Source organism: Podarcis gaigeae (genome assembly GCF_964106915.1).
Source record: "Podarcis gaigeae genome assembly, chromosome: 3".
Classification (NCBI taxonomy): domain Eukaryota; kingdom Metazoa; phylum Chordata; class Lepidosauria; order Squamata; family Lacertidae; genus Podarcis; species Podarcis gaigeae.
In genome coordinates this window covers 67,144,606-67,172,572 of record NC_139680.1, presented here as the reverse complement: position 1 = coordinate 67,172,572, position 27,967 = coordinate 67,144,606, and the positions used below count along the sequence as shown (strand labels likewise).

Below are 27,967 nucleotides of genomic sequence, written 5' to 3'. Positions count from 1 at the left end.
TGTGTTTTCTTTGTTTGTTGCAGGTGAAAATGCCCTCTGCCGGTACTTCAGCAATGAGAGAATCCCGCCCATCATTGAAGAAAGTTCCCCACTTCAGCATCCCTTTTCCAGGCCTGTGGCGGAGAGGCAGCTAGTGAGGGGTGCAGACTACATCAGGGGGAGCAGGTGTTTTGTTAATGTGGATCTTCACAACAGTGCGACGATCCCTTTCCAGGAGGATGGAGCCAAGAAGCTCCCGGTGACCTCCTCCACGAAATCCTCCTCCACAGAGCGCTCCCTGCTGGTCAGCTGGATTACGAGACTCAAGTTATTGACTCACTGAGTTAACTGGCTGCGTTATGACTTTCTAGGGTATTTGATATTAAGTGCCTTTTCTTCCCCTCCACCTTCAAATGGTTTTGCAGAACCCACAGAGTTACTGAGCAGTTTTGCATTTTATTTTATTTTCTCCCCCTGGAGAAGCTTGCCCTTTCCCCAATGTTTCTGTCTCGAGATTCACTGGAGTTGGAGAGAGGGGGTCTGTTTAAGGGGGAGCAGGAGGAGAGACGAGGAGAGAGATCGCAAGACGTAGCATTTTTCTACCTGCCCAAGGGTGGAGGGGGAATTCAGTCCTCTGGAGAAAAACCGATCAGGCTCGAGTGATTCAGAGGTCACTGCTGACCTGAAATCCGCATGACCCATGCAGAAGCAATCTCTGCATCGTAATGAGGCCTGGTGGCACTTCATTTGCTACAAGACTCTGATGCTGTGCAACCTACTGGATCTGCAAACTATGTAGCACTCAGCAAAAAATGGATTCCTACGCTGCAATCCTGACCAAGAAGGAAGAAAAGAGGAGGTTTTCCCCTCCCTCGTCCCTTTTAAGCAACGTGGTTGCACTGCAAGTGACTGGAGACGACTCAACTGTTGTCAGGAATAAAATGCAGTTTCTTCCTTTGTTCTGATTAGTTACAAACGTGAGGCTATTTTGGTTGAAGTTATTAAAATCTTAGTACAGTTAAACTGTTCTTCCCTGAATTGCTGCAGTACTCATCCAATTAGGACATGGATTGCTACAACATGCCAAGGAAATGCATCTCAAGTGACAATGGTAAAAATGAATATATCTTATTGCTTTTTTTATGATTAAGACTGAATAGCTGTTAACCAAAGTATCCTTCTGAAAGCAATCCCTGCAAGCTTCTGGAGCATCAACTGTGGTTCAAGGTTGAACTGGTTTTTATATTATTTGGGCTTTAAAGGCTGACTTGTGATGAGTTACATTTTTGTAAGGCAGTTTGCTCTTTCAAAGTGTTGGGGAAGAAACTGTTTGCCATCATTAAATTAGTAGCATTGGGTGAGAGTTGGGGTGGTCTGTGGAAGGGAGGACTTGCCAGAAGTGTTTGGATGCAAATAATTTGTTGTTTTCAAAGCAAGTGTAGGAAAGAGGGTTTTTTTGTTAGAGACCCACAAAGAACACCTTGTTTAAAATAATTTAAAAGTATTTAAATTACGCTTTCTTTCTTTTCTTTTTCTTTAAAAAAACCACTTAACCTTTTATGCAGCTTTTACATTTCTCTCTGACATCACTGGGTACTAATTAGCCAAGGCAAAAAAAAAAAAAAGGTCACACCCCATTAAATTAGTTATTTGAATGGTCTGAAAACAGCACCATCTACACTGATGAAAGGAATTCATCACATTTTACACTGCTGTCTAACATGATAAATGTGATCTCGGCAAGCTTTCTTGAGCAGTTTATAACAAGCATGGGGAGACAGATGTTAAATTAACTGTCTAGGAAACTGTCACAACTATACTAGGTTGAATGGATTTGCACAAATTTTTACCATTAAAAGAATGCATATGGTTATAACTAAATTTGATCCTGTTTTTCGCAAACAAGCTAAAACAATGACATAACTTGAGTTACCTTTCAAGCTGAACTGGCTATTGGTACCTAGCAAACTTCACCAAAGCTAGTGCAGCTGTTCTGCATCTTGATGATGTTTTCTCATAGTATTCAAAACTTTGTGGTTTGAATTAAAAAGAAGCAGTAAAACAAACAAACAAACAAACCCAAATGTAATTGAAATTGCAGTTCACTTTTTCTTTGAAGATCCAGGCAAGTATGATGTAGAAAGTGAGGTGTATTGTATGAAGTTCAAATATAAGCTAAATATCTCCCTCAGATAATGATAAAGGAAGATGTAACTAAGAAAATGGTCTCTCTCTCGAGCCTGAAATTTCTTGTCCAGTTCAGGAAGTAACCTCTGTTCTCAGGAAAGAATGAATATGTTCATGTTTGTCTTTAATTCTTTTGTTAGCCAAGATGGAAGCATCACATGAATTGTTTTGAAACTGTTTCACGTGAGAGAAGGTGGCTATGACACTGAGTTGTGAACCAAGAAGTCCCAGTTTCAAATCTTACCAGCAGCACATTAGGTTAGCTCGTATTTTTCAGGCTCAGTCTCCCTTAGAATGCAAAGTTAGAATAATACGTGATATATTTTCACTGCAGATATGTGTAGTATTTGCCACTCCTAATATGCAATCCATCTAAAGTACCATGACAGGCTCTGATCCTGGTTTTGCATTGTTTTTAGAAGAAGAGCTATCAAAAGCATTAGGCAGGATTAGTTGACACTGCCTTTGACAACTTCTTTCCCTTGATTGGGCAATAGAGAAAGTACATGCTCAAAACAGAAGCCACTCTTTTGGGGTCATTGATGAGCCAAACTTCTAATTGGTTTATTTTGATTTCTGGTATACTTTTGCTTCTCTGTGATCTGTTTCCAAGGGCCTTTAATAGACCTTGAAAAACAGCTAAGGAAGGCAGGAGACGTGCAGATACCCTCCCCCCCGGCAGCATAGCTCTGACCAAAAACACTAATCCAGGATGCTTTGATATCTGTAATTGGAATGAATACACCTTAGTATCTCCTCTTGACAAATTTCACTGTTGCTTCGTCTACTTAGGAAAACACAGAATAAAAGAAAAATTTTGCCTCATTCCACAGAGGCAAATCCCACAGTTGAATAATTTCTCCTAACCAGCAAAGGGCAGAAGTTGTATGGTACCAAGTTAACGTTTGAGGGAATGTATCTACCTGAAAAGTGACCAGATAAAGAAGTTTATTGCAGCACTAAACTGTAGTACATTTTCTCATGTTTACAAATTGAGTGTATGTCACAGCTTAGTCTTGCCTGTGTGTGTGTGTGTGTGTGTGTGTTTGTGTTTGTGTGCACACATATATGCTAGCCTTAACAGTCATGGCCCTATGGCCCTGTAGATGTGTGTGCATATATTTGTGTGTGTGTGTGTGTGTGTGTGTGTGTGTGTGTGTGTCCCCACATATTGTGGGAACTGCTTCTGCAGGATGTCAGCTCTCCATGGAAGTGTGCATGAATACAGCAACCACATTAATCATGTGGATGAATGTATTTATGTGAGGTTTTAGTGCCTTTCAGGTTTGTTTCCAATTCATCAATCTTTTAAGTTGGTTTGGGACATTTTGTGCATGAAAAACAATGATAAAAAAAATAGTTTCTCATCTGACCAGTACTGTTTGCCCAGTGGGATGTTGAGTGGCTGGTAGGGATCCAGTCAATTGACAGATAAACACTGTACACATGTTTCAGTTACAGATAGGTAGCCGTGTTGGTCTGCCATAGTCAAAACAAAAAAATATTCCTTCCAGTAGCACCTTAAAGACCAACTAAGTTAGTTCTTGGTATGAGCTTTCGTGTGCTCTGTATCTGTAGAAGTGTGCATGCACACGAAAGCTCATACCAAGAACTAACTTAGTTGGTCTTTAAGGTGCTACTGGAAGGAATTTTTTTTGTTTTGACTGTACACATGGTGGCTTTAATTTGCACATATCCACCAACTATATTGGAAGTGGCTCTTGCACTGCACGGAAGGGAGCACACAGCTTTACTACCAGGTGGGTTGAGACCCTTAATCTCAGGGTTGTGGGTTTGAGTTCCACGTTGGGCAGAAGTTTTCTGCATTGCAGGGGGTTGGACTAGATGATCCTCGTGTTCCCTTCCAGCTCTATAGTTCTATGATTCTACCCCATACCTGCAGAAATTAACACTCTCTCACCCACTGTTTAACAAATCGCATGCTCATATGTGAAGCGGGAGTAGCTGCCCTTACTTCATCCCGATTTCCCATTGACTTCAGAGTAATTCCCTTTTATATCAGTATATAAAATAAAAGTTTCCTATCATGAAGCCTGCTTGCATAGAAAGTTAACTAATTCTGTATTAAAAAAAATACTTTAAAAAAAACAAACCTGTATTCTGTCCTTTTAGGGTAAAATTCTTCTAAGGTGGCTAGCAAAAGGCAGCAAAATACATTAAACAAGGCATTTAAAATGACTACTAGTAAGTAAAACAGCAGCAATTAAAACATGAAAACCAGCATGAAGCTATCAGTCAAATGACAAGCAGAACAAAAATATTTTAACAGTTTTTAAGCTTAGAAACAGTTTTGTGTTCACCAATATCCACATTCCCCCATGCTATTCCACATACCCAGCTATTCATACCAAAATCAGTCTGCATGGAAGCTGTAGTGAAGTATAGCTAAAAGTGTGAGTTTCCACAAAACCCTCTCCTAGAAATCACTGAAGGCATCAAAAAAGGATTTAGGTGAGGGCTGTTTGCATTTTGAAGTATTATTAAAAGTGGTGATACCACACCTCATTGGTAGCACAATTTCTGTGTAGAGAAGGGGGTAGCCAAGGTGACCTCCAGATGCTGCTCTACAATTCCCATCATCCCACCAACAATGTATGGAGGGAACCAGGTTGGCTAAGCATGGTGCAAAGTTTCAAGTTTAATATCTTGTGACTCCTAATGCCTCAGACTCTGAAAGGAGGATTTCAAAACTATTCCCCTCAGTCTCATCCCCTTTTTAGGCAGATAGGAATAAATTAAAAGGACTTCTTGTCACTAGTATATAGCTCCTAAAATCCAGAACTTTGGTAGGGCAAATGAGGGATCGGGGCAGAATTTAACTTACTGACAACCCCCAGTTTCATTTTTTTTTTTAAAAAAAAAGCAAAGCGAACTTCTACCTTTTATACCTTCAAAATTATGTTTTGAAGTGTTGTCCATGGTTGCTGAAATCTCAGAAACCAGAATAAGTGCTACTTTTCAATTCTATTTCCAGTGGCCAGAGGGGCAGTTTCAGTGTTATTGCCCATTCCATTGATTTGATGAAAGAATACAAATAACTATGGAATTTCCAGGGTGCTGCCAAATGCCTCTGTGCCCCCTGCCCACTTTTGGCCCATTTTCTCTGTGTTGGGGATGTGGTGGGAAGTGTGATCCCGAGGACCTGGAAAGAAGCAACATGGTGCGAATGGCACTCAAAATTCAAAATTTGCCCCCAAACGTTGGTTACCCTTTACTGTCAAAAATAATAATACAGAATTGATATAACTTTTTTTATTCTGTGGCTCTTAGAACAGAATGTTCATAGCATGGGTATAGTAGAACATCTGTAACACAGCCCTACATCCTCAGTGGTTAACACATAAATACAAGGAAACTTGGCATTTGATGTACCCCGTGAAAAGCTACAGAAAAGAGGATTTGGTTTAACAGAAACTGAATCTGGAAACTTGCACTGAAATGCCCCACAAAGCTCAGGTTGGCAGCAATTCTTAGAGTTCCCAAAGCAAAATATTCCCTGCCCCCCACAACCTGCCCCCCAAGCTTAAATTGGAAACTGGGTGAGTTAGTTCTAGTGGAAAATCTCTTTCCAAAATAAAGATATTAAGAGATAATTAGCTTCATTGCACAATCATTTCTCATTTATGTTCCTAGGGAGATTTGTTTTTATGCCAAACCTTTTGAGGAGTAAATGATCTCAAATGAGTGTCTTGAATTTGCCTTAGGCTCCACTTTCCCTCTGCTTAAAGAGAGAAAGTTCTTTCACCCCTCTTTAAAAAAAGCTCATCTTTTTTGCATATCACATGCAGTATTGCATATTTTACTGGAAGTCTCTTGTGGATCAAGACTCACCTGAAAAGAAATAAGTAGAAGAGCGTTTTCCTCTAACCTGCTTTCACTGAGTTCATTCTGCTCTCAAAGGCGTGAAGCTAACCTGGCAAGAAGACATATGATATTACGTTGGGCTCAGCTCAATTATATCTATACATTGAAAGTATATTTCACTGAGTTCACTGGGATTCTTATGGAAGTTAAGTGTGCATATAATTGCAGCCTTCAAGTTGCAGAATGTGCCTGTTCTGGTTAGCTGGAAAAGTAAATGGAGATACTGGCAATAGTGGGCTGTCTCTTGCCTAAAAGGAACCAGGAACTTTATGTTAATCCTTGCACCTTGTAAAGTAGAAGATGCATGAAATGTCAGTGGATCTAGAAAAGAAGTTTGTTTTGGAAGGATGGGTTTTCATGTCAACCCTAGCCACCAACAGCAATTTATGCAAGCAATTTATCCTAGATTCTTCAGAATCTAGGAAACGAATTAGCATTCTGTTTCCTCTTTCATAACCATGATTTAGAAGCAGTATTCTGTTCAGGTTCAGGTAGGAAAAAAGAAGACAAGTTCTTCCAAATCAGGAAACAGATGGCAGAAATGGAAAGCTTTACTCAGCGCGAGGGAAACCAAATACTTTCTTCTAATATGTGTGTGTTTTTCCTTCTCTGAAAGCCAACTTGTGAAATGGTGTTTAAATGAAACAAAACCTCTGAAAAACCAGCAGTGGTGGTCTTTGTGCTTTAAATAGGTCCCACTTCTCACCACTGGGCACCAACCAGGCAATGGCTCCTGAGAAGACTGTACCTAGACACTGTGTGGAGTGTCCACCTATGCTAGAAGGAGCAGAGCAGGGCCCTCACATTCATCTGCCTGTTGGAGAGAAGGAGCCAGAATGAAGGAGCCTGTAGCCAAAATGAAGGGTGGAGAAACTTGAAGGGTATAAAATACCTGGAAGAGGAGGAGGAGGAGGAGGGCCAGTGGAAGTCCAGAGAATAGTCAGGCCTTAAGAACGGTAGCTTGGCCCTTACTCCCCTGCCAGAGGTCATCTTCAGGCTCTCCCTAAAGCCCTACTGAGGACGCGGGTGGCGCTGTGGGTTAAACCACAGAGCCTAGGACTTGCCGATCAGAAGGTCGGCGGTTCGAATCCCCGGGATGGGGTGAGCTCCCGTTGCTCGGTCCCTGCTCCTGCCAACCTAGCAGTTCAAAAGCATGTCAAAGTGCAAGTAGATAAATAGGTCCAGCAGGAAGGTAAACGGCGTTTCAGTGAGCTGCTCTGGTTCGCCAGAAGTGGCTTAGTCATGCTGGCCACATGACCCGGAAGCTGTATGCTGGCTCCCTCAGTCAATAAAGTGAGATGAGCGCCGCAACCCCAGAGTCGGTCACGACTGGACCTAATGGTCAGGGGTCCCTTTACCTTTACCTAAAGCCCTACTGAGTGAGGCCAAGGAGGGAATAGCAGTATTCTAGGTTTAGTCATCTTCCAAGATGCATTGGAGTCCTGTAATCAAGACTGTTAAAGCCAACATACAGAAGCCACACCAGGAGAGGAGATCTGCAGAAAGACTACATTTTGTGGGGGTAACCTAGGATGTGGTGGATGCTGGCCTGTGGAGCAGCAGGCCTGAAAGAAAATCATATTGCCAGTGCCTGATTTGACCCTGAGTCAGATGTGGGCTTCTGGAAGAGGGAACAGCCCTTTTTCAAGGCTCTCCTTCTCTTGGGGTATAGCACGAGGCCACACATATAACTCAGTCTAAGTTCTCCCCCACCCCCAACTTCCCGGGTTTAAGGAAGCAACCTACTCGTTCTGTATTTTTCTTCTATGAGGAAAGGAACTCCATTTTGCATGGCTAAGTGATATAAATGGTATTAGATCTAAACCATCATAGGAAAAGCTGCTTTTAGCTCCTGTGAACAAGATTGTATGTATTTTTCCATTAACTGCAATTCAGAGGTTTCTGGATGTGATATCTGATGCATTCATTGTGCAGCGCTACTGAACTGAGCTGTTGATATACGGAGATAAGTTTAAACATGACTGGGAAACAGTGGATTTCAAAGTGCGTTCCAGGAAACCATGACATTCTTTTGAAGTTTACTGAGGTTCATCAGAACAGCTAATGTTGAGCAAGTTTCCCTGGAAAACAGTTTGCCCACAAATCTTGCCCTGTGGATCACAAGCTCTGGAGGATTCCAGTGTGCAGTATCAGATCATGTGGGATGATGGCGAAGCATGGTATGGCATCCCAGCGCACACACCAGAATCCATAGGGGTGCTATCTCAACTGTGTATCGGTTCCTCAAAAGACAAACTGATATGAAAAAGGTTCACTTATGGTCTATCATTTAGAAGCCACTGCCATATGAGATAAAATTATGACCTTGGGGTTACCTTTTGTTCTGTCTCTTGATCTATAACATCCACTGTAGTTACAGGAAAGGAAGCCTATTGAGGAGAAATCCTGTAACTGCTTCACACTAGAAGAACTACAGACCAGTAAGAGGTGCCACAGGTCAGTTTTCTGTCAGATCATGACAGGCATTACATTTCCATAGCATCCAGACTTACATTAGTGCCAAGTCTTTCCATGTTATGCAGTTTCTGATGGCAAATTAGCAAGCAGCACAGGCAAAACGTAAGAAACTTGGTCAGAAGAGCACCAATGACAGAAGATCCATGTGGTCAAGCGTAAGGTACATATTTTCTCCTTCCCATTGTAGCCATCACCCTGAAGCTCAGTGCTAAGGTGTTTCGCTTCCTGATTCATCTTAAGAGCAGTGACTGGTGAAGACTTCTGTTTGCGTCTACCATCTAGTTTTTTATTTCAGCAGCGTGATGGCTGTGACACAGGCAGCTGAAGCCACATCTTAATATTTAATCAAATGCAACTCTACAACCACCTACATTGCTGCGACATCGGTTTTAAAAATAGAAAGCTGCCGACTGCAGGGAGAATTCAGCACTTGACTTTGTCTTGAGGTAGGAGAGTTGGAGGAAAAGAAACGTTAGTCAGCTCTGACAGAGTGCCCACACAGAAGATGAGAACTGCATTCGTACAATGTCACTTCAGTGAATTTAGTGGAGAAACTTGCCTTTTTGCAATGACTCAGCCTCTTCTGGTTACTTCTTCAGTGAAACAGACTCATCAGTAACAGGGGCATCAAACAGGAATGGCAATATTTTTGCACAGTAATATTTTTATCACTCTTTGAGCAGTTTTTAACAATCTACTCTGTCTGTGATTAGGGCTTCACAAGTCGCAGTCTTTACTTTTGGGACAGAAGCATAAATTCACATGTATAATGCAATCATATTCATGCACATCTAATTTTAAGGCTAAGTTTCATAACAAGAAGAAAAATGGATGGAAAACTTAATTTGCACAACGCTGAATATTGGTTTGCCAGCACAAAAGCATTGGAAGTAGTTTGCAAGTCTCATTTAATAGACATCTGTGACTTACCCTGGAGCACGGATGACTTTCCCAGATATGAATATCTAACTAAGGGAGTCCATTTAGCCCCCCCATCTACTTCTAACACCTGTCCACTGAACCTTTTACTTTTGGAGACATTATCTTGATCCCACTAGGTTCTTAAAGCAGAAAAGGGCCCTCTAGACATCTTCCTTCCTACTTAACTCGGGGGAGGGGGGGATAACCTTTGGCCCTCCAGTTGTTGCTGAAATACAACTGTCATCCCTAGCCATTGACCCTGCTTGTAGGGGTTGATGAGACTTGTAGTTCAGCAATATCTGGAGGGCAAAAGGATCCTCACACCTGACTTTCCCAATTTCTGCTCTATTCCTTTGTCCCAGTCCCAGCCACTCCTTTTCTAGGGTGGACTCAACTCAATATTTGAAGCACGTTGCTTGCTTGAAAATGTGCTCCTAGCAACCCTACAGTAGCTGCATGGGAAACTAGTCCTCTGTAACTATTATACACTCCTGAAACAGCTGGGGAAATGAAAGTCATAGCGATTGTTTCCTTTCTGCATAGCCAGCAGCTACACACACTGTTTATGCTTGGACATCAATTGAAGACTTATCTGTTCAACTTGGTCTTTGAATTGAAATTCAGCATCTGGTATTATTTTGTGTTTTGCATTTTAGAAATGTGTTGATGCTTTTATTGAATTGTAATTTTAGTTCACTGATTTCAGTGGCTCTTCTGATTTCAGTGGCTGTTCTATGATTATGACTTTTGCTGCACACCCGTTTGCCTAGGAGTCATTCCCCACAAAATTCAGTAGGGCTTACCTGAGTAGACATGGTAAGGATTACACTGCTTTTCAGCCTCAACAAATGCTTTTTTCTATAAAAATAGGTGCCAGTATTCACGTGAAGTTGTTACAGTAAGTGCCACGTTTTTTAACAACAAAAACTGAGGTGCCAGTACTTCATACCACTGAGTACCCTGTGGAGGGAAAAAAGCACTGGCTACAACCCTGTATTATTTTGCTATTCATGATCCTGGGCTCTCATGGGAGGAAGGACAGAACAGAAATGAAATAATAATAATAATACACATTTAAGGAAAATAGTAATGGCATGAGGCAAACACAGAGCAGGGCTTGTTTCATATACGTGGCTCACATATTATGGTGGCAGAACTAGACATTCGACATCTCTGTTTCCACAGGTTTTATGTTGTATATATAGTATGACAGAAATCAGAGTTAAGTACGTATTTACAGCTTTGTATGGTTACCCACAGTTATTATCAGTGGCAAAAAATGAAAACCACTAATTTCCCTAAGGAAAGTGTTCCAACAACAGCTGCGTTATAAAATGCCCTTATACATTCAGTCCTATGAAAATAACAAATTTTCTAAAGCAGTTAGAGGAATATTTTGGGGAGAAGCCACGTTCATGGGAAGTGCGCATGATGTGATTATTACAGTCTGTGCTGGAGATGTGCTGATGCTTCCCAGCGCCGCCTGGAAACGAGTAACAAGTCCATGGGTCATACACGTGAGAGGTCCCGTCAAGGTTGCCCTGTGTGTTACACATGCCAGTATTTGTTTAACTTGGCAAGAGATTATAATGAGTTAGCAAAGGCTATTCCTCTGCTCATCAGCACTGTGTTGAACTGCTGGATTTTGGGCGACTGATAAGAAAACATTTTTGGCTGGAAATGTTAAGCCACTTGCAGGAAAGTAGATTAAAGGTTGGGAGCCCAAGAATACACACTTCTGTACAGCTTCTGGCTTTCATGGAACTTCCACTTTTAAATGTGTGGAAAATTCCCCATAGCTGAATATGGGGTTTTCCAAGCAGTGTGTCTTGAATGATGGTCAGGGGTACTGCGGACAACACTAGCCTCTGTCCCTCTTTCCTTCCCTCCCTCCCTCCCTCTGATGCCCTCTCACATCTCTGCTTCCCAAAGGCTTGTTAGGCTGTTTATTGCAGCAGCCCTGGCTATCAACTCTGCAGACGAATGGTGCCTCTGGGAGTGCTGGTTGCCAGGAGATGAGGCAGCCTCTGGGTAAGCAAGCAAGCAAGCAAGCAAGCAGGAGGGAACCCAGCCAGCCAGCCATTGCTGTTGGGAATGGGCAGGCTGGTCCAAGGTCCCTGTGGGGCAGTGTGAGGAGGCACCTCTCTTTAGGGCAGGGGGGACACAACCAGTGGTGGTGGAACCCTCTCCATCACCTGGGGTGGGACACCGAGGGGCGGGGCGAAACGCCTGGTAAGTCATATGCGATGTCCGTATGGACTGCGCACGCGTGGCAGCCTGTACGGTCGCCATGCAAGTGGCAGCCCATACAGTTGCCATGTGAGCAGCAGCCCATACGGATGCCGTGTGGACGTGGCGCGAGCAGCGCCCACACTGTGAGTGCACCCTCTGCCGCACTACAGCTGGGAGGCAGCGGGCCATCTTGTCACCCCCCAGGGTGACACGCTGCGGTGGCCCACTGCCTCCTCTCCCTTTGTTCGCCCCTGGGCACAACTCAAAGATCAGGGGTGGCAGCAGCAGCGGCTGCCCAGAAGACTCCTAAGGAGAGGGGAGAGGAGAGAAGGCTGAGGGATCACTTCACAAGGGATTGGGTTGGAAAAGGGTGAGATGCTGCCAGCTCTGCAGCCAAGGGGTGACATAACTGGGCTTCTGAGCTCCACAGGAGCTTCTGAGTGCCGTTGGCCAAGGGAGCCGTGGACTCAAAAAGGTTGAAAATCTCTGGCCTACAACAATCCCACAAAAAATGGACAGGAGCATCCGGGAACACTTTAGTGCTGGAAAACCAACCATGAGACCTTCCTTAAAAGAGGATATGTAGCAACAAACCATGAAGGCGTGAAGATTTGCATCTTATGAGGTAGCATGGATTCTGATACTCCATGATTTCAAAACCACAGGTGCTTGGCATAATTCTCAAATAGGCCACGCGTCAGTGAGTTGGACTTTTTGTTCAGAAAATGTTGGCAGCCCTACCATCTGCAGTGCAGTCCCTGCACATGAGCCGTAGAAATTTGGCAGAGGAAGCAAAGAAAGGAGAAGAGAAACTGCATTGCTCGATAGCCTTCTCATGAAGGCTGACTCCTTTCATTTTAAGGCAACATTTTCCCTCAGATTTGAACAAGATTACAATCTGGGTTGGCATCAACATCCATAGTCAAATGCCTACTGGATAAGCCACATGCAGTGAGCAATCATTATAGTCCTGCTCCATTGTCCCAAGTAGAGAGTTGCTCCAGGACAATGCTGTGGTGGGACATTGAGGGAAGGGATTAAAATGCATAGCTGTCAACTTTCAGATTTGAAAATAAGGGATCAGCAGCCTCACCTGTCACGGGGACAGCCAAGGGATATCTAACAATCCGGGATAGCAGCGGGAAGTAGTGGGAAACGGCGCTGGAATAAGGGAATTTCCCGCAAAAAAAGGGAAGGTTGACAGCTATGTAAAATGGCACCTGACTGTTAACTGTGTTCACCAAGGGCTTCTAGCAGTGCCCCTATCTGCACTGCTGCCATGCTTCGTAAGCCCAACAGGGGCAGGGCCTACTTGGTGGGTTCCCCCATTTAGACTTGGGCCCTCTCACACCTGGAGGCAGCTCTGATAAAAACCCTTAGCTCAGTTAAAGCCATCACAGTGAATTCTAACCTATGATGTAAAATAGATGTAAAAAGAAAGCCACAGGTTTCCCTGCCTATCGCAAATGGCTGACTGCTAAGTTCATTGTCTATCATCCTATTGTAAATCTTCCCTGAGAGGTTTTCAACTTAAAAGCCAATAAAATCTCAATCAAAGGTCACCTATACCTGAAGGGGCTGTTTTTTCTATTCTACTGATCCAGCAGCGTATGAGGCAACAGGCTAGTCTGCAGCCTGTTGCTACTAACAATCTGCCACTGTCATGCATATTGTATGTAACTGATTGTATGCATTACAGAACAACTGCAACTCAAACATTTGCTACCTGTATAATTATTGTGGAGTGGGGAAAACTTGGGGTCTAATATTCACAAGCGTTAGGATCACACCTCAACCATCACCACCCAAAAATTTAAGCATGTTTCTAAAAAACAACCTGCTTCTTTATTCCCCTTTTGTTGCCTATTATTTCTTCTTCCTCCCCCCCCCCCCCAAAGTTTTCTTTAGGGATAAACCTTTGAAAAACAATCTGTGAAGGGATTACAATGGTATAGTGCCTATTTTTCTAGTAGTGTGATCAGGTGCACAGCCTTAATTTGTATATACTATAGGGAATAAGAATATTATGAGCAACAGTATGAAAAGGCAGTCCTCCTTCCTTCCCGAAAGGGATAATATGGACAATTTTATTTATCAAAGAGAAAGACCAGAAAATATTTGGGATTGGGGAGAGAATAGGGACAGCTGGAGCATATGTAGTTAGGACATATTTGTAAAGGGGAAAAGAAATATGCATACAGATATAGAAGGAACAGGGATGCAAAACAATTCAGTCAGTATTATTAACGAAGCAGTTGCAGCCCATGTGTTCTACTCAATACTATGTCTGAAGTAGCCCACCCAAGAGGCAAGGTGAGATGGCTGCCTCAGGCAGAAGGATCTACAGCAGCAGAAGATCCAGAATTGGCCTCCACAGTCACTTACGGCCTCACCGTTAAGACTGTGTTCATGGAAGACAATCTTACTGGGCTATGAGTGATCACCAAAGAAGAAGAGTCATTTAGCAAGAGTCTAAGATACCACATTTAGTAGCTACTTCACTGTTCAATAAATTCTTAATACAATGGATGGACTTGATGAAGTGATACCAGTTTCCTAGTATCTGGTTTAAAGTCACGTACCAGGAGTCTTAAATCACCACGTTTAGTAATCTGAAGTCAATTTCTTTGCTTGGAAAGAAGTTGGCTGACCACACTAAAACCACCTAATAGGATGTTGGAAATGCAACAAGGAGAGCGAGCAGAAATGTCATGTTGTGACCAAATAACTTAAACTCTGACTTCAGCTCAATGTCATTTTGTACCTTGATTAGTTCTTCCTCCACTACCCCATCTTCCTTGGTATCTGAAAATGGATTTATTACCCAATATGGAATTTCCATCAAAAGAAAGTCCTCAAATAGATCAGACATATTTTTATGCAGCTCATCCAAATGGTCACAAAAAAGGCTTGCAGAACACTGTCTTGTATCCCGCCTTTCTTTTCTAGCTCAGGCAGGCTCAGAAATTGGTATAGCTGCTGCTGATATTATGCTTGGATAGAGTTAACTTTGAAATAAATGTAGGAAAGACAGTTTTGGCCTTAATAAAATTGACCTCATTTCCTTGTAACTGCAAATTTATTTCATTGAATAATAAGTGAGCAACACACTCAGAGGAGCCCCCTCCAGCGCCCCCAGACCTTGGGGTCTCAAAATTCAGTGGTGCTCTTTGCGATGCCAAAATTTGGTGCCCCTCCGCCTCTCACCTTCCATTCTACAGCATAGTTGTAGAATGGCTCCACGTCCAGTATGACCAAACCACTCAAGCTCCGGTAAATCCATCTCTGGCACCTCCCTTGCCTCTTAGTGCCCCCGCCACCCCCTTCCTCTTAGCAACACCCTAGGTAATTCCACGTAGGGGGCAGTACCATCTGAACCACTGCTCTAAATGATATACCAAAGGGTGAAAGGTCAATTACATCATACAGCATCAAAGTCTACTATATAGAAATGTATTTGTTCATATAGATTTGCTGAAGGTAATAGCTCGTTGGGAGTTTAGAGAAGATGCTTTCTCCCTTTCCTACAGGAAGTATTTCAATGTGCACTGGAGGTGCCCTTCCGTGAGATTTTGCCCTAAATCAACAGCGAGCTTTGAGACTGGTTTATTAAGAAACAAGTACGGTCATATGTTTTAATGTGTTGTGGCTGTTTCCAGGTATTCCATTCAATACTTATTTGTACAGTAATTTTATTACACTTGGGATGTTAATATATCCTAAGTTTTTAAAGAATGTTTATGTGTGGGTTAATAACTGTATAATATATATAACTGTATAATAAATATCACATTATTATCTTTTTAGATAAGCCCTTGACAAAGGCATTTGTGACCGAAATGCATCGGACATATTGCGGAAATAAAGAACCCGTCCTTTTTCTGACATCTGTGAAATATATTTCTCTTTTGTGCAAACTGTTCTTGAATGCTTCCCTGTTTTGCTGTGTTTTTCAAGGTGGACTGATAACCACAGACAATTCTCTGTTAAAATGCACTTCTCTTCTCTTCCCATCCCACACCCACATCAGTCTAGGTTTTTCTGCCCTTGGTTTTCCCTAGCAAGGGGGGTTATTGAGTTGTTTTTGTTTTGATTGTGTCTTTTGTGTTTTTATGTTGTGATTTTATCCTGTGCACCACCCTGAGACCTGTGGGTATAGAGTAGTATATACACTTTATAAATATATTTTATAAATAATAATAATTAAATAGTTTTAGGAAGAACTGCTGCTCTTTTTGCATGTATAATATAGATAGCATTCATTGCTGCTGCATATTGTCTAGGGTCCTAGAATATGCTCTACAAACTGACCAATGTGAGAGTGCAAACTCTCTAAATGTTGAAACCACTTCCTTCCAGGTAGCCCTGTAGCATATACATAGCACATGTGCGTAACAATGAAGGCTTTACAACAATAACAAAACTGGAAATTAGAGAAGCAAGAGAGGAACTTTCCCAAATTTGAAGAGTGTGTAAAAGAGTTTTACTAAGTGCCGTGGGATTATAGAGATTTCCCCAGCTACCAAAAAATGTCAAGATGTCTCAGGACTGCACCTTAAAGTGAAGCGAACATTTTGCCTCAATTATTTTCTGAAGCTTAAAAAGTCAGCCACAGAGAAAGGCACACAAAGTATAGGTAAGATCCGGGCTTTGTTGTGGTTGAATAATGGAACTTTCCCCTGCGTAAACTATTCAGTTACAGTGTTACCTAGCTGCAAAATTAATGAACCTTGGACAAATGTAAAATTTTCATGCTTTCTTATTAAAAATACAGTGGTACCTTGGGTTACAAATGCTTCAGGTTACAGATGCTGCATGTTACAGACTCCTCTAACCCAGAAATAGTACTTCGGGTTAAGAACTTTGCTTCAGGATGAGAACAGAAATCGTGCAGCAGCAGCAGCAGCAGCAGCAGCGGGAGGCCCCATTAGCTAAAGTGGTACCTCAGGTTAAGAACAGTTTCAGGTTAAGAACGGACCGCCAGAACGAATTAAGTTCTTAACCCGAGGTACCACTGTAAAGGGTGCAATCTTGCCTATTGTTAGGTCTCTTAAAATTCCATTAACTTCCATGTATGCAAAATTGCAGTCTGTGCACAGTTGTGGAGCAGACCAGTAACCAGAGATCTGCTCTTCCTTGATAAGATAGTGGAGTGAGATTAATAGGCCTTTGGCGCAATGAGGACTGCAGATCTCTACTATGACCAGAATCAGCTACTGTCTGTATATTCAACAGGCTCTTTCTCTGTTTCCTCAAATAGACATAGTGTTGATATTTATCTGGGCCAGTCACTGTGGACTGCATTCAGGGAAGCACAAAGCAGTATTTGTATGTGTGTTTTGGTAAAGTTCATGCGGGGAAAAATGCTTAAAACAAGTAGCTTGAATAAAATAGGACTTATTTTTCCGGGTTATTTGTTTTCTAACACATGGCTTTTAGCATTAGGTTTTCTCCCATTCATCCAGAAGAGAAGGCTTAAAAGAGAGTTTCAGAATGCAAACTAAAGATGTAATTCACAGGATTGTGTGACCAAATCTGCAATTTCCTACACCTATTTACATGGGAGTAAATCCAATTGAAGTCCTGTGTAATTTACTTCTGAGTAAATGTGTATAGGATTGCTCTCCACATCTGTAGCCCTTTGCACACCTACTTAGAAGCAACTCCCTTTTGATCATGTGGGTCTTATTTGGGTGTGCGTAACAATATATTTATAGATATTCACACACATTCATGCACACAGGTTATTAGGATAAGAAGAACTGCAATTTTATGCAGTTTCCTGGGAGTAAGCTCCACTGAACTCAGCTGTGCTTACTTTAGACAGCATAACTCTGCGCTTGAACAAAAGATTTTCAGCCAACTGAAATGCATTCACTTTCTTCTAATTACAAATGCATACAAACTTGCAGAAATGTGTTAACATTTAATCTATTAGCATGAAGCAGGAACCAAATAAGAGAAAATCAAAGCCATAATGAGCCTCTGTTTGATCACTCTCCACATTCTCTGATTTCCTCTATGCTAATCTGTCACAAACAAACTTGAAATATTTCACTATCTCCTCATTCACTTGCCAGAGCAAGGGAGGTCAGCCAATTCCCCAATGCTCTGGCAGACAACATCATTCTTTATACCTCAAAGAATGCTCCCCCCTCTATTACACCATCAGAGAGGTGGTGAGAGGCTGGTTGGGTTTTCTTGGAATTAAGATCACTAGGAACTGATGGCATTTCTGTGATTATAAGATTTTATTTACCTATACAGTGGTACCTGTGGTTACAAACTTAATTCGTTCCGGAGGTCCATTCATAACCTGAATCTGTTCTTAAACTGAGGTACCACTTTAGCTAATGGGACCTCCTGCTGCTGCCAGCACACGATTTCTGTTCTCATCCTGAGGTAAAGTTCTTAACCCGAGGTACTACTTCCTTAGTGGAGTCTGTAACCTGAAGTGTTTGTAACACAAGGTGTTTGTAACCCGAGGTACCACCGTATATACATGCAGTGGCATAGTGTGGGGGGGGCACAGGGGCAGTTACCCCCCCCCGGCCGAAAGTTGTTGGAGGTACAAACTTTCAAAACCTTATGCTGCCTCAATACAGCTGCACACTTCCATTGCTGGGCTCCATTGAAAACGGCTTCTCCATGCGAACCAGGAAGTGACCTCTCCAGAAGTATCTCTTCTTTTCTTATCTCTGCAGCTAAAATCTCCTGGGTGACTCAGATGCTGTTAAGCAGTTGAACACGCATGCATGCTCTGTCCTTTTCCCTCCCTCCCATCCTCCCATCATGTAGCCCCGGGCTCTGACAACCCACACTATGCCACCGTATACATGCTGAGCATAAGATAGAAGGTTCACAGCATCAACACTCCAACAGAGTGAACCTAGAGAAGAGTAAGCAGGATAGCATGGGAGGAAGTGATCCCTTTGGTATCCAGCTCCAACCATTTAGACATTTAAAAGTAATCAGCAACATTTTGAACTGTACCCAGGGGCACAGGGGCACAAATTGGTAGTTGGTGCAGGCTAGGCATATTGTGGTCTCATGGAGATGCACCTATTAATGTCCTTGAAGCTGCATTCTGGAACGACTGCAGCTTCCAAAATTTATTCTGAAGTAGCTAGTATTGAACACAATAATTGCAGTAGTCCAATTGTGATGGACGTAAGGCAGCGATCATAAACCTTTGGGGGCCAGTGGACACATTTGCAGTGAACACATACGCTTATCCACCCAGTTTGACCTCTTTAGTAGTCTTTTTTCACAGCCAGAGTGTCAGGGTTGTGGGGAGAATCTACAAGCTCCATTCAGCTTTCTCTAGTCTCAGTACGATATAAGATCAACATAGCTGCCTGAATTTTTAGGTTCTCCTTGGGCACATGACTGTAGATTATCTTGGGGGTGTGGCAATGACCTCCTGCATTTCAAAAATTCACCATTGGGCAATTCTACCAAATTAATGGTAAATAAGTTTTTTAAAGTCAGTAGAAAGCCTTGTCCTATTGATTCTATGCAGCACCAATTGCATTTATGGGAAACTGTGGGGTATGCACCCCAAAGCTTAGAATGCCTCTTAGCTTAGAATATAGTTTCAGTCGCTTCAGAAAGATTATTCAAGAGAATGTAGCTTCAGTCCAGACCTGCCATTTTTTGATGTCACAAGGGTGATGTAAAGCTAACACAGAATGTAGTAGTGTTTTTGTCATTTGCTCTGCAGATGTTAAAGGCACAGCTGCTTGGGAGAAACATCTTACATTGACTACTGCATTGATTTTTTCAAAATGTAGATAAGAGGAAAATATGTCCTGTGGTGGTTCTAATGTACATGAAGGACTGTTTGAGGCCCCATTGTGTTATCCTGCACAGGTCCAGCCTTGTACCATATGCTCATATTGCAATACTGGGCTAGGGATTTCAAGCATAGCAGGGATTTTTAAAGACACTTTGTAGCCTTGACTCCAAAACAAGGGCCTGGATATGATTAATATATTTAAGGGCAGGCAATGAGAACAGGAAATCCAATCTTCCCTTTTTTCTATATATAGTAAATGCCTTAAAGATAAGCACATAATGGCTTGTATAAATATATTTAAAATGTGTTTTGTAGGCACATATTTTCAATATGTTGTCATGATAAGAACCACATGTAGAGCCTGAAAAATTATGTGAAACTATGTGGAGAGCTTGCCCATAAGTAAAAGTTATGTGCAGTGTATGTATGTGTAAATATTTAGCTGGAAGAATTGGCCGCATGAGAACTGCTTCAGAATGATCCTGGAGACAGGAAGCCACAAATTATAGCTCTGAAATTTACCATGCTTGTATTTCTACATAAATAAAACCAACTGGAAAGTCTGAAAGAAAAAGAACACAAGTAAGGAGGGCAGATCAGAGAGAAAAATGATGTAAAAACAATTTCCTTGGCTCAGATCAGAGGATTTAAGCTTATTAAAACATGGAAGAACAGCCCGGGAATAAACAATCTTCCCAGCTTTAGTCTAAATTCTGTATAAGCTTAGGAATAGTTCGCAAAAAAATACTCATTTTCCACGTGATCAGTCCTAGCCATCCTTGAGAATATGGACAAACATAATCTCTTTATTGTCTTAATATGGATGTCTGCAGCAGCAATAATCTACATGCTTATTTTGGCTCAATTATTCATAGAATCAAAGAATTTTAGAATTGGAAGGGACTTGTGGTGGCTTATCGACAGGCAGTTGCGACAATAGTAATTGCTGCTGGTGATATCTGTTATCACCCAGTTTGTACATTTTATATTTGTCCACAACACCATTGTCTTGATGATGTTTCAGTTTGTTTGGATGTATGGAGAAAGTGCTGTGTGAATCAAAGTTGGGTCAAAGCATTAATCTTTTCTATGGTGATTAATGCCATTTGGTTTTTAGCACCAAGTTCTGCAACAATTAGAACGCGGGTGGCACTGTGGTCTAAACCACTGAGCCTAAGGCTTGCTGATCAGAAGGTCAGTGGTTTGAATCCCTGCAACGGGGTGAGCTCCCGTTGCTCGGTCCCTGCTCCTGCCCACCTAGCAGTTTGAAAGCATGTCAAAGTGCAAGTAGATAAATAGGTACCGCTCCGGCGGGAAGGTAAACGGCGTTTCCGTGCACTGCTCTGGTTCGCCAGAAGCGCCTTAGTCATGCTGACCACATGATCCGGAAGCTGTCTGTGGACAAACGCCAGCTCCCTCAACCAGTAAAACGACATGAGTGCCGCAACCCCAGAGTCGTCCGCGACTGGACCTAACGTTCAGGGGTACCTTTGCTATACCTCTGCAACAATTAGAAGGACATGCAGTAGATAACAGAATGCCCCATGCTACTTTTCATTGCAGGTTGGATGTGTGTGTCATATTTGTAAAGGCTTCTTTACACAAGAAAACTGTCTCACATTGAAACCAGCAGGGAGCTGTTTGAGTTTAAAACTTCCTCTGATGTGCTAGGCACTTGTTGGGTGTCTGTGTGGTGGAGCATCTAAAAATAGCATTCCCTACAAACATCTAGAAGTGGAACAGCCCAGTGTGTATACACCATACACCAGGAAATTGTTGGTTGTTTCTCCAGTTCTAAAGCTTTGCTTTAGGTAAAATTGAAGGTATTTGTTATGAGCTTGCCCTTTCTGGCTCACTGCAAATGAGTCAGTCTCTATGGCTTTAACGAAAAGGATTGTGCTTGGGAGTCTGGTATTTTGAGAAAGGCATACCAATGTTCCTTAATGACCAGGGCCTATCAGGAGGGCCATTTGGCCTGGAGCCTCCATCTCAAAGGATGCCTCAGATTCAACATGCTGGTTTTTTGGCATCTGATAAGTTTTGCGACTCATTTTTGGACCAAAATGTGACACTTTCACAGCTTAGATTTAAGCGAGGAAGAGATGTGATTTGCTAAAATACATTTCACATTCCATCTGTATGTTTAGTTCTCAGACTTCCTCTCATGCAGATCATTTCTATGCCTTGCTTTGAGTCGCAAGCAAGCAAGGAGGCAGCTTTTGCAGACCAAGAGGAGAGAAAACTGAGAGCTTCTAGTTGGCATTAAATGGAAACTGGGTTGGAGGGCCGCTTTTGGCAGACTGCCCAGCTTGCTCTGTATGGAACCTCTGCCTGCAATAGAATAATAATAATAATTTTATTATTTATAGCCCGCCCATCTGACTGGGTTTCCCCAGCCACTCTCTGCATGTATATTTGCAAGTAAGGCAAAGATTACAAAGAAACTATAAGTTTCCACTGTTCTCTCACACAAAGGAATTCAAACCTCAGGCAGAGTGAGATGATAGCTAGGAATGGGAGAATCTGCCAATTTCAGCTCCTCTCAATTTCTCATGTTTGCAGGCTGGAGAACTTCAGGCAGAATTTGGATAAGTTTGAATTTCACTGAATGGCTGTGGAAATATAGCGTGGAAATATAGGCTTCAAAATATGAAATATGAAAATATGAAAAATGAAAATATGAAAGCGTGGAAATATAGGCTTCAAAATATGTGCCCTTGTGAGTTCCAAAAATGTCCTCTGATCCTAAGAAAGGATACTATCAGGGTCAATGGGACAAATGAGAGGCAAGCAGGCATGTTTGTACAGAAGAAGGCCCTTCAGATATCCTGGCTCCAGACTAAAAGGCTTGAAAGGTTAGCACCAGCACTTTGATTTGGGCTCCTAAACAAATCAGATTCCTCCAGACTGACTACCAATTTGTTTCTCGACTCAATTCAAAGCCCTGAAACCTCAGCTGGTTTAGATGCTGCAGCCAGGCAATTTTCAATACAGGAGTTGAATATTCCCAGTTAGCAGCTCTAGTTAACAATCTTACCAAGTCAAGATTCTGGATACTTTTGAAAGGCGGTCCCACATAGATCACACTGCAGTAGTCCAGACATGATGTATGTTAGGCATGTGTTATAGTGACCTGATCTCTAGTGTCTAGGAATGACAAACTGAAGGCACCAGCCTAAGATGGGCAAGGCACATCTATCTTTCACTATCACCTGGGTAGTACTGGGTCCAGAAGCACCCCAGGACTAAAAATCTGCATTTTAAAGGGAGGTGCTACCCCATCCAACATCCAAGCTGAACTGTATTGTTGGATCAGTAGTTTGACTGACCTTGCCTGAATTCAGCTCACATCTTATTCATTACCACCTCCAGACACTGATCCAGAACTTCAACAGCCTGTGACTTAAACAACACTTAAAACTGAGTGTCATCTGCATGCATATTGCATAGAACTGAGTGGCAAACAAATGCTACGAGGGCCAAAGAAACAGAACCAGTGGTATGCTTTCCTTGCTGGCTCTATAAATAAGCATAAAAATAACTTTATTGTTCTGTCATCAGAGATGGCAATAATGAACCTGGCACTGAAATAGTTACCTGTGTTGGAACCATGACGATTTTAAGGAATGAATGCTCTTAGGCTGAAATCCTATGCACACTTATCTGAAAGTAAATCCTATTGAACAGAGTGGCACTGACTTCTGATTAAACGTGCTTAGAATTGTGCCATATCTGTTAGTTGTTATGCCCTCACGGCTAATAAAAGGTTCTAACTTCTGGTTTTATGTTAGCAACCCCTAGCATTCTTATGAAATAATTCCTTCCGCAGTACTTTGGGAATGACATGTTTGTGGTATAGATGCTGATTTTAAAAATTATTTTTAAACACAGCATATATTTTACTATTAACATGTAACTTGCTAAGTGTTATTAGCACTGTATCTGTGATTATTCTCCAGAGATTTAGTAACCTATTTTCTTTGCACAGTGTAGGGCAGGGCTATTATATGTGAAACTTAAATTAAACTGTGTAGCATTTAAGAGCCAGTTAAAACTAGTGGGATCTTGAAAAATCTTGCAGTACTTTGATGTTTGCCTCATGGACATTACACTGATAACATGATTACCTCAGCTAAATAGACTCACTGTAAAGCAAAACCACTCTTGAGCTTATTCTTGTAGTTTGGGAGTGGGAACCATTGGCCCTTCAGATGTTGCTAAACTACAACTTCTACCAGCCCCAGCAGACGTGGCCAATGGGCAGGGATGATGGGAGCTGTAGTTAAGTGACACCTGGAGGGTCATGTTCCCCATACCTGATGTAGAACCTTGGTCTAAGCAGGAAATTGTTTTGAGTCTGGGCTTGCCAGGTCACCCCTAGAATCACAGAATCATGGAATCATAGAACTGCAAAGTTGGAAGGGAGCATGAGGATCATCTAGTCCAAGTTAGTAATGGTGAGATGTCAAGGAAATAAACAACTATCTGACTTTTAGAAGACATCTGAAGGCAGCCCTGTTTAGGGAGGTTTTTCATGTCTGATGTTTTATTGTATTTTTAATATTTTGTTGGAAGCCGCCCAGAGTGGCTGGGGAAACCCACAAAGATGGGCGGGGTATAAATAATAAATTATTATTATTATCAATATTAAGCTCCTGCAATGCAGGAATTTATGTCCCACCCGGGGTTCGAACCCACGACCCTGAGATTAAGCGTCTCACGCTCTACCAACTGAGCTATTATGGGTCAGAAGCAGCTTTCCAGGAACAAAGTAAGGATAAGAGACTTCAGAGATTCTTTGAGCACCTTCAAAACATATTTTCTTCACACATGTATTGCCATATGTATGTACCCTCCCAACACTTTAAAGCCAAAATTCAGGTTTCCATCTTTTTTGTTATTGCAAGAGAATGGTTGCTGTGATCTCATGCATTTTTGCACCTCAAACCCCTCAAAGTGCTTTTTGGGGGGATGGCATCCCAAAATGAGAGTTTTGAGGCACCACACAAGATCATGGGCCCCAAAAAACACTTTTTTGGGGGGAAATTGTGCCACAAAATTGCACAAGATCACGGCAGCCATAATGGTCACTGTTCTCTTATGATAAAAAACGGGATGTCCCAGTTTTTCCAGGACACTTGCAGGGTTATGCATACACCTGGGATTACAGAGCAGGAGTTACCCTGAACATATGACTTTACCTGCTTGCTTTCTGTGTATCAGGCTGCTCCTCCAAAGCAAGGAGCACAGTAAAGAGGGGAAGGTGGTGTGTTAATGCTGCTGGTGGTGTGATAATGCTTAAAAGAAAATGAAAAATAACTTCATGCCTTTAGCTTTGCCTGAAAATAACAGTCTCCCACAACCTCACTCTTTGTGGGCGCAGATGAATGGATCCTGGGGCTCCCATATAATTAAAAACAAAAACAAACCACACCCTAATTGCAAACCATGCTCTCCTCCAGCCATAATGTTATTAGGTATATATAAATAAAGACATGTGCCTTTGTGGTTAAGGACTTTGCAGCCTAGATGGTAGTTAATGGTTAAACACCTCATGGATTGAAATGAATAAAGTTTGTACTATAGCATACATGTATTGTGTGTAATCGGAGCTTTGATGTTGGGTCTTTATAATACAAGTACTATGACTTGTATTTCTTTATGAAAATGGAAAATACTTTCATTTAAGTCCACCTCCACATTCAGTCAAAAGGAATGATGAATTTGTGGCTTGCTGGGGGGCTTTTAAGGTCTATAAACTACCTACATTTTCCTTCCAACCATTAATAATCACTATAAAACTCTTTTCATAGAGAAGCCTTTGGCAACAAAATTGTAGGCCTCCTGCAAACCCTTCCCTTGAGATACAGTGGTACCTCGGGTTAAGTACTTAATTCGTTCCGGAGGTCTGTTCTTAACCAGAAACTGTTCTTAACCTGAAGCACCACTTTAGCTAATGGGCCTTCCTGCTGCCGCCGCGCTACCAGAGCACAATTTCTGTTCTCACCCTGAAGCAAAGTTCTTAACCCAAGATAATATTTATGGGTTAGTGGAGTCTGTAACCTGAAGCGTATGTAACCTGAAGCATATGTAACCCGAGGTATCACTGTATAGGGGTAGAAACACAAATGCCCTAAATTGCAATCCTTTACACCCTCGCCTGGGAATAAGTTCCATCGAACCTAATGAGGTTTAATTCTGAGCAGATAGACTTACTCAGCAGTAAGCCCCATTGAGCTCAATCGTACATACAGAATTGGGGTCTAAATATTTCCCCTTCAAATCAGTTGGACTGTGTTCACTGTTTTCTCTGTGTAAAAAAAATTCAACTACATATACTAATGCTATGATGTTAAACAAACATTTCAGGAAATGAGTGATTCAAATGTTTGGCATTGCACTGTAGATATGTGGCTGCTTTTTCAACTCCAGTGGTACATTTATTGTTAATTATCCCAACCAACCATGAAATCTAATGAAATAGCAAAAGTAAAGAAATAGATACTGCCACCATGTGGAAACTAGCAAGAGAAAATAGCACTAAGAGTAGCTCCTGAACAGATGCACCAGAGCAGTTATTGAAAACTAATCTGTCTGTCTGTCTATAATAAAATCTAATTAATGACTTTTTAAAAATTGCTTGCTTAATCATTCAATGAGCATTAGTGTTGTGCAAGATCTTCCAGACGTAAAATTACAAAATAAAGGACAGAGTTGGCCTTTTATTTCTGACTTATATAATTTTATATATAGCTACAGAGATAGCTGCAAGATTGCAAGTCCTTGAATTGGAATGAATATTTCTAATTAGGCAAACCTTGCATTCTTTGCTTTTGAGCATGGGTTCCCAAACTGTGGTCCATGCACTTAATTTAGGTGGTTGGTTGTGTGTCTGTAAAAATATGATTACAAACCATATAACTCCTTGCACAGCCTAGAACAATTGTTACAACAGGTAGAAAAATAATTTAAGTGGTCTGCCAAGAGCCTCAGCAATTTTCAAGGGGTGGGAGGTGGGGGGAGTTTGGGACCCATTGCATTAGAGCGCTCAAAGAATTTCAGATAAGGTGTGCTAACACTGATTAAGGTGTGGTTAAGAGTTATGAAGAAGATTCTTTGAAGCATGTTGCCATGTTGCTTGCTGGCAAAGTTTTTTTGGAAAACGAACACATCACGTGTGTACAGCTAGAATTAGTTGGATATGAAAAACTGACAATAAAATAGCTGATGTGAGGAAAAAAGTTTATGCCTGCATTATGCAGTGGCGGGTAGGAAGAAGGTAGATAAAAATCTGTTTGGTTGATCTGTAAGTTCTTTTTAAATTGGCTACTCTAAAGGAGGAGTCTTGGGAGAAAAGTAGGAAACTTTTTTGAAATGGCAGTAAACTCTTTACTTATACTGAAAACAAATTCATGGGTCGATAGGATTCCTGGCCCTTAATTCTAAATGTCTGTCTTGAGAAGGGGGCAGCAACATTTTTCAGCTGTCAGCCGGTACACCATCTCTCAGACCATGTGGTGGGCCGGACTATATTTTGAAAAATAATAATGAACGAATTCCTATTCCCCACAAATAACCCAGAGATGCATTTTAAATAAAAGCACACATTCTACTCATGAAAAAAACACCAGGCAGGCCCCACAAATAACCCAGAGATGCATTTGAAATAAATGGACACATTCTACTCATGTAAAAACACACTGATTCCCAGACCGTCCATGGGCTGGATTGAGAAGGCGATTTGGCCTTAGGTTGCCTACCCCTGGTCTTGAGTTTTTCCACTTGACTTTGTTCGGTGGTTCTAAAGGTAAAGATAAAGGACCCCTGACAGTTAAGTCCAGTCGCAGACGACTCTGGGGCTGTGGCACTCATCTTGCTTTACAGGCCGAGGGAGCCGGCGTTTGTCCGCAGTCAGTTTTTCCAGGTCATGTGGCCAGCATGACTAAGCCACTTCTGGCGCAACAGAGCATCAAAACCAGAGCAGTGCACAGAAACGCCATTTACCTTCCCGCCAGAGCAGTACCTATTTATCAACTTGCACTTTTTGGTGTGCTTTCGAACTGCTAGGTTGGCAGGAGCTGGGACTAAGCAATGGGAGCTCACTCCATCACGGGATTCGAACCACCGACCTTCTGATCGGCAAGCCCAAGAGGCTCAGTGGTTTAGACCACAGCGCCACCCGCGTCCCTTCGGTGGTTCTAGTAAGGTAAAAAAGGTAAAGGACCCCTGGACGGTTACATCCAGTCAAAGGCAACTATGGGTTTGCAGCGCTCATCTCGCTTTCAGGCCAAGGGAGCCGGCGTTTGTCCACAGACAGCTTTCCAGGTCATGTGGCCAGCATGACTAAACCACTTCTAAAGTGGACTAAACCACTTCTATACAGAACACTGTGACGGAAACCAGAGCACATGGAAACACAATTTACCTTCCCACCACAGTGGTACCTATTTATCTACTTGCACTGGCATGCTTCAAGTTGCTAGGTTG

General features: G+C 42.0%; 2 protein-coding genes and 1 long non-coding RNA gene across 3 annotated transcripts in view; 2 read left to right on the top strand and 1 right to left on the bottom strand.

Annotated features, from left to right (window-relative positions):
* The window catches only part of CNKSR3 (CNKSR family member 3), a 61,197-nt gene extending 58,072 nt beyond the window's left edge, over positions 1-3,125 (top strand). Inside the window, exon 13 of the mRNA XM_083732458.1 lies at positions 24-3,125. Within this exon, the coding sequence (XP_083588584.1) occupies positions 24-322 (299 nt within the window). The 3' untranslated portion in view covers positions 323-3,125. The remainder of the gene's footprint in view (positions 1-23) is intronic.
* A 1,921-nt stretch (positions 3,126-5,046) lies between these two features.
* On the bottom strand, positions 5,047-10,349 carry LOC310841683. Its single transcript, XR_014562688.1, has 2 exons — positions 7,416-10,349; positions 5,047-7,054 (listed from the first exon to the last, which is right to left on the bottom strand). It is a non-coding gene; the product is annotated as an uncharacterized lncRNA (long non-coding RNA).
* A 5,949-nt stretch (positions 10,350-16,298) lies between these two features.
* IPCEF1 (interaction protein for cytohesin exchange factors 1) overlaps positions 16,299-27,967 on the top strand; it is a 52,995-nt gene continuing 41,326 nt past the window's right edge. Inside the window, exon 1 of the mRNA XM_083732630.1 lies at positions 16,299-16,318. The gene's annotated coding sequence lies outside the window, so the exon portion shown is untranslated. The remainder of the gene's footprint in view (positions 16,319-27,967) is intronic.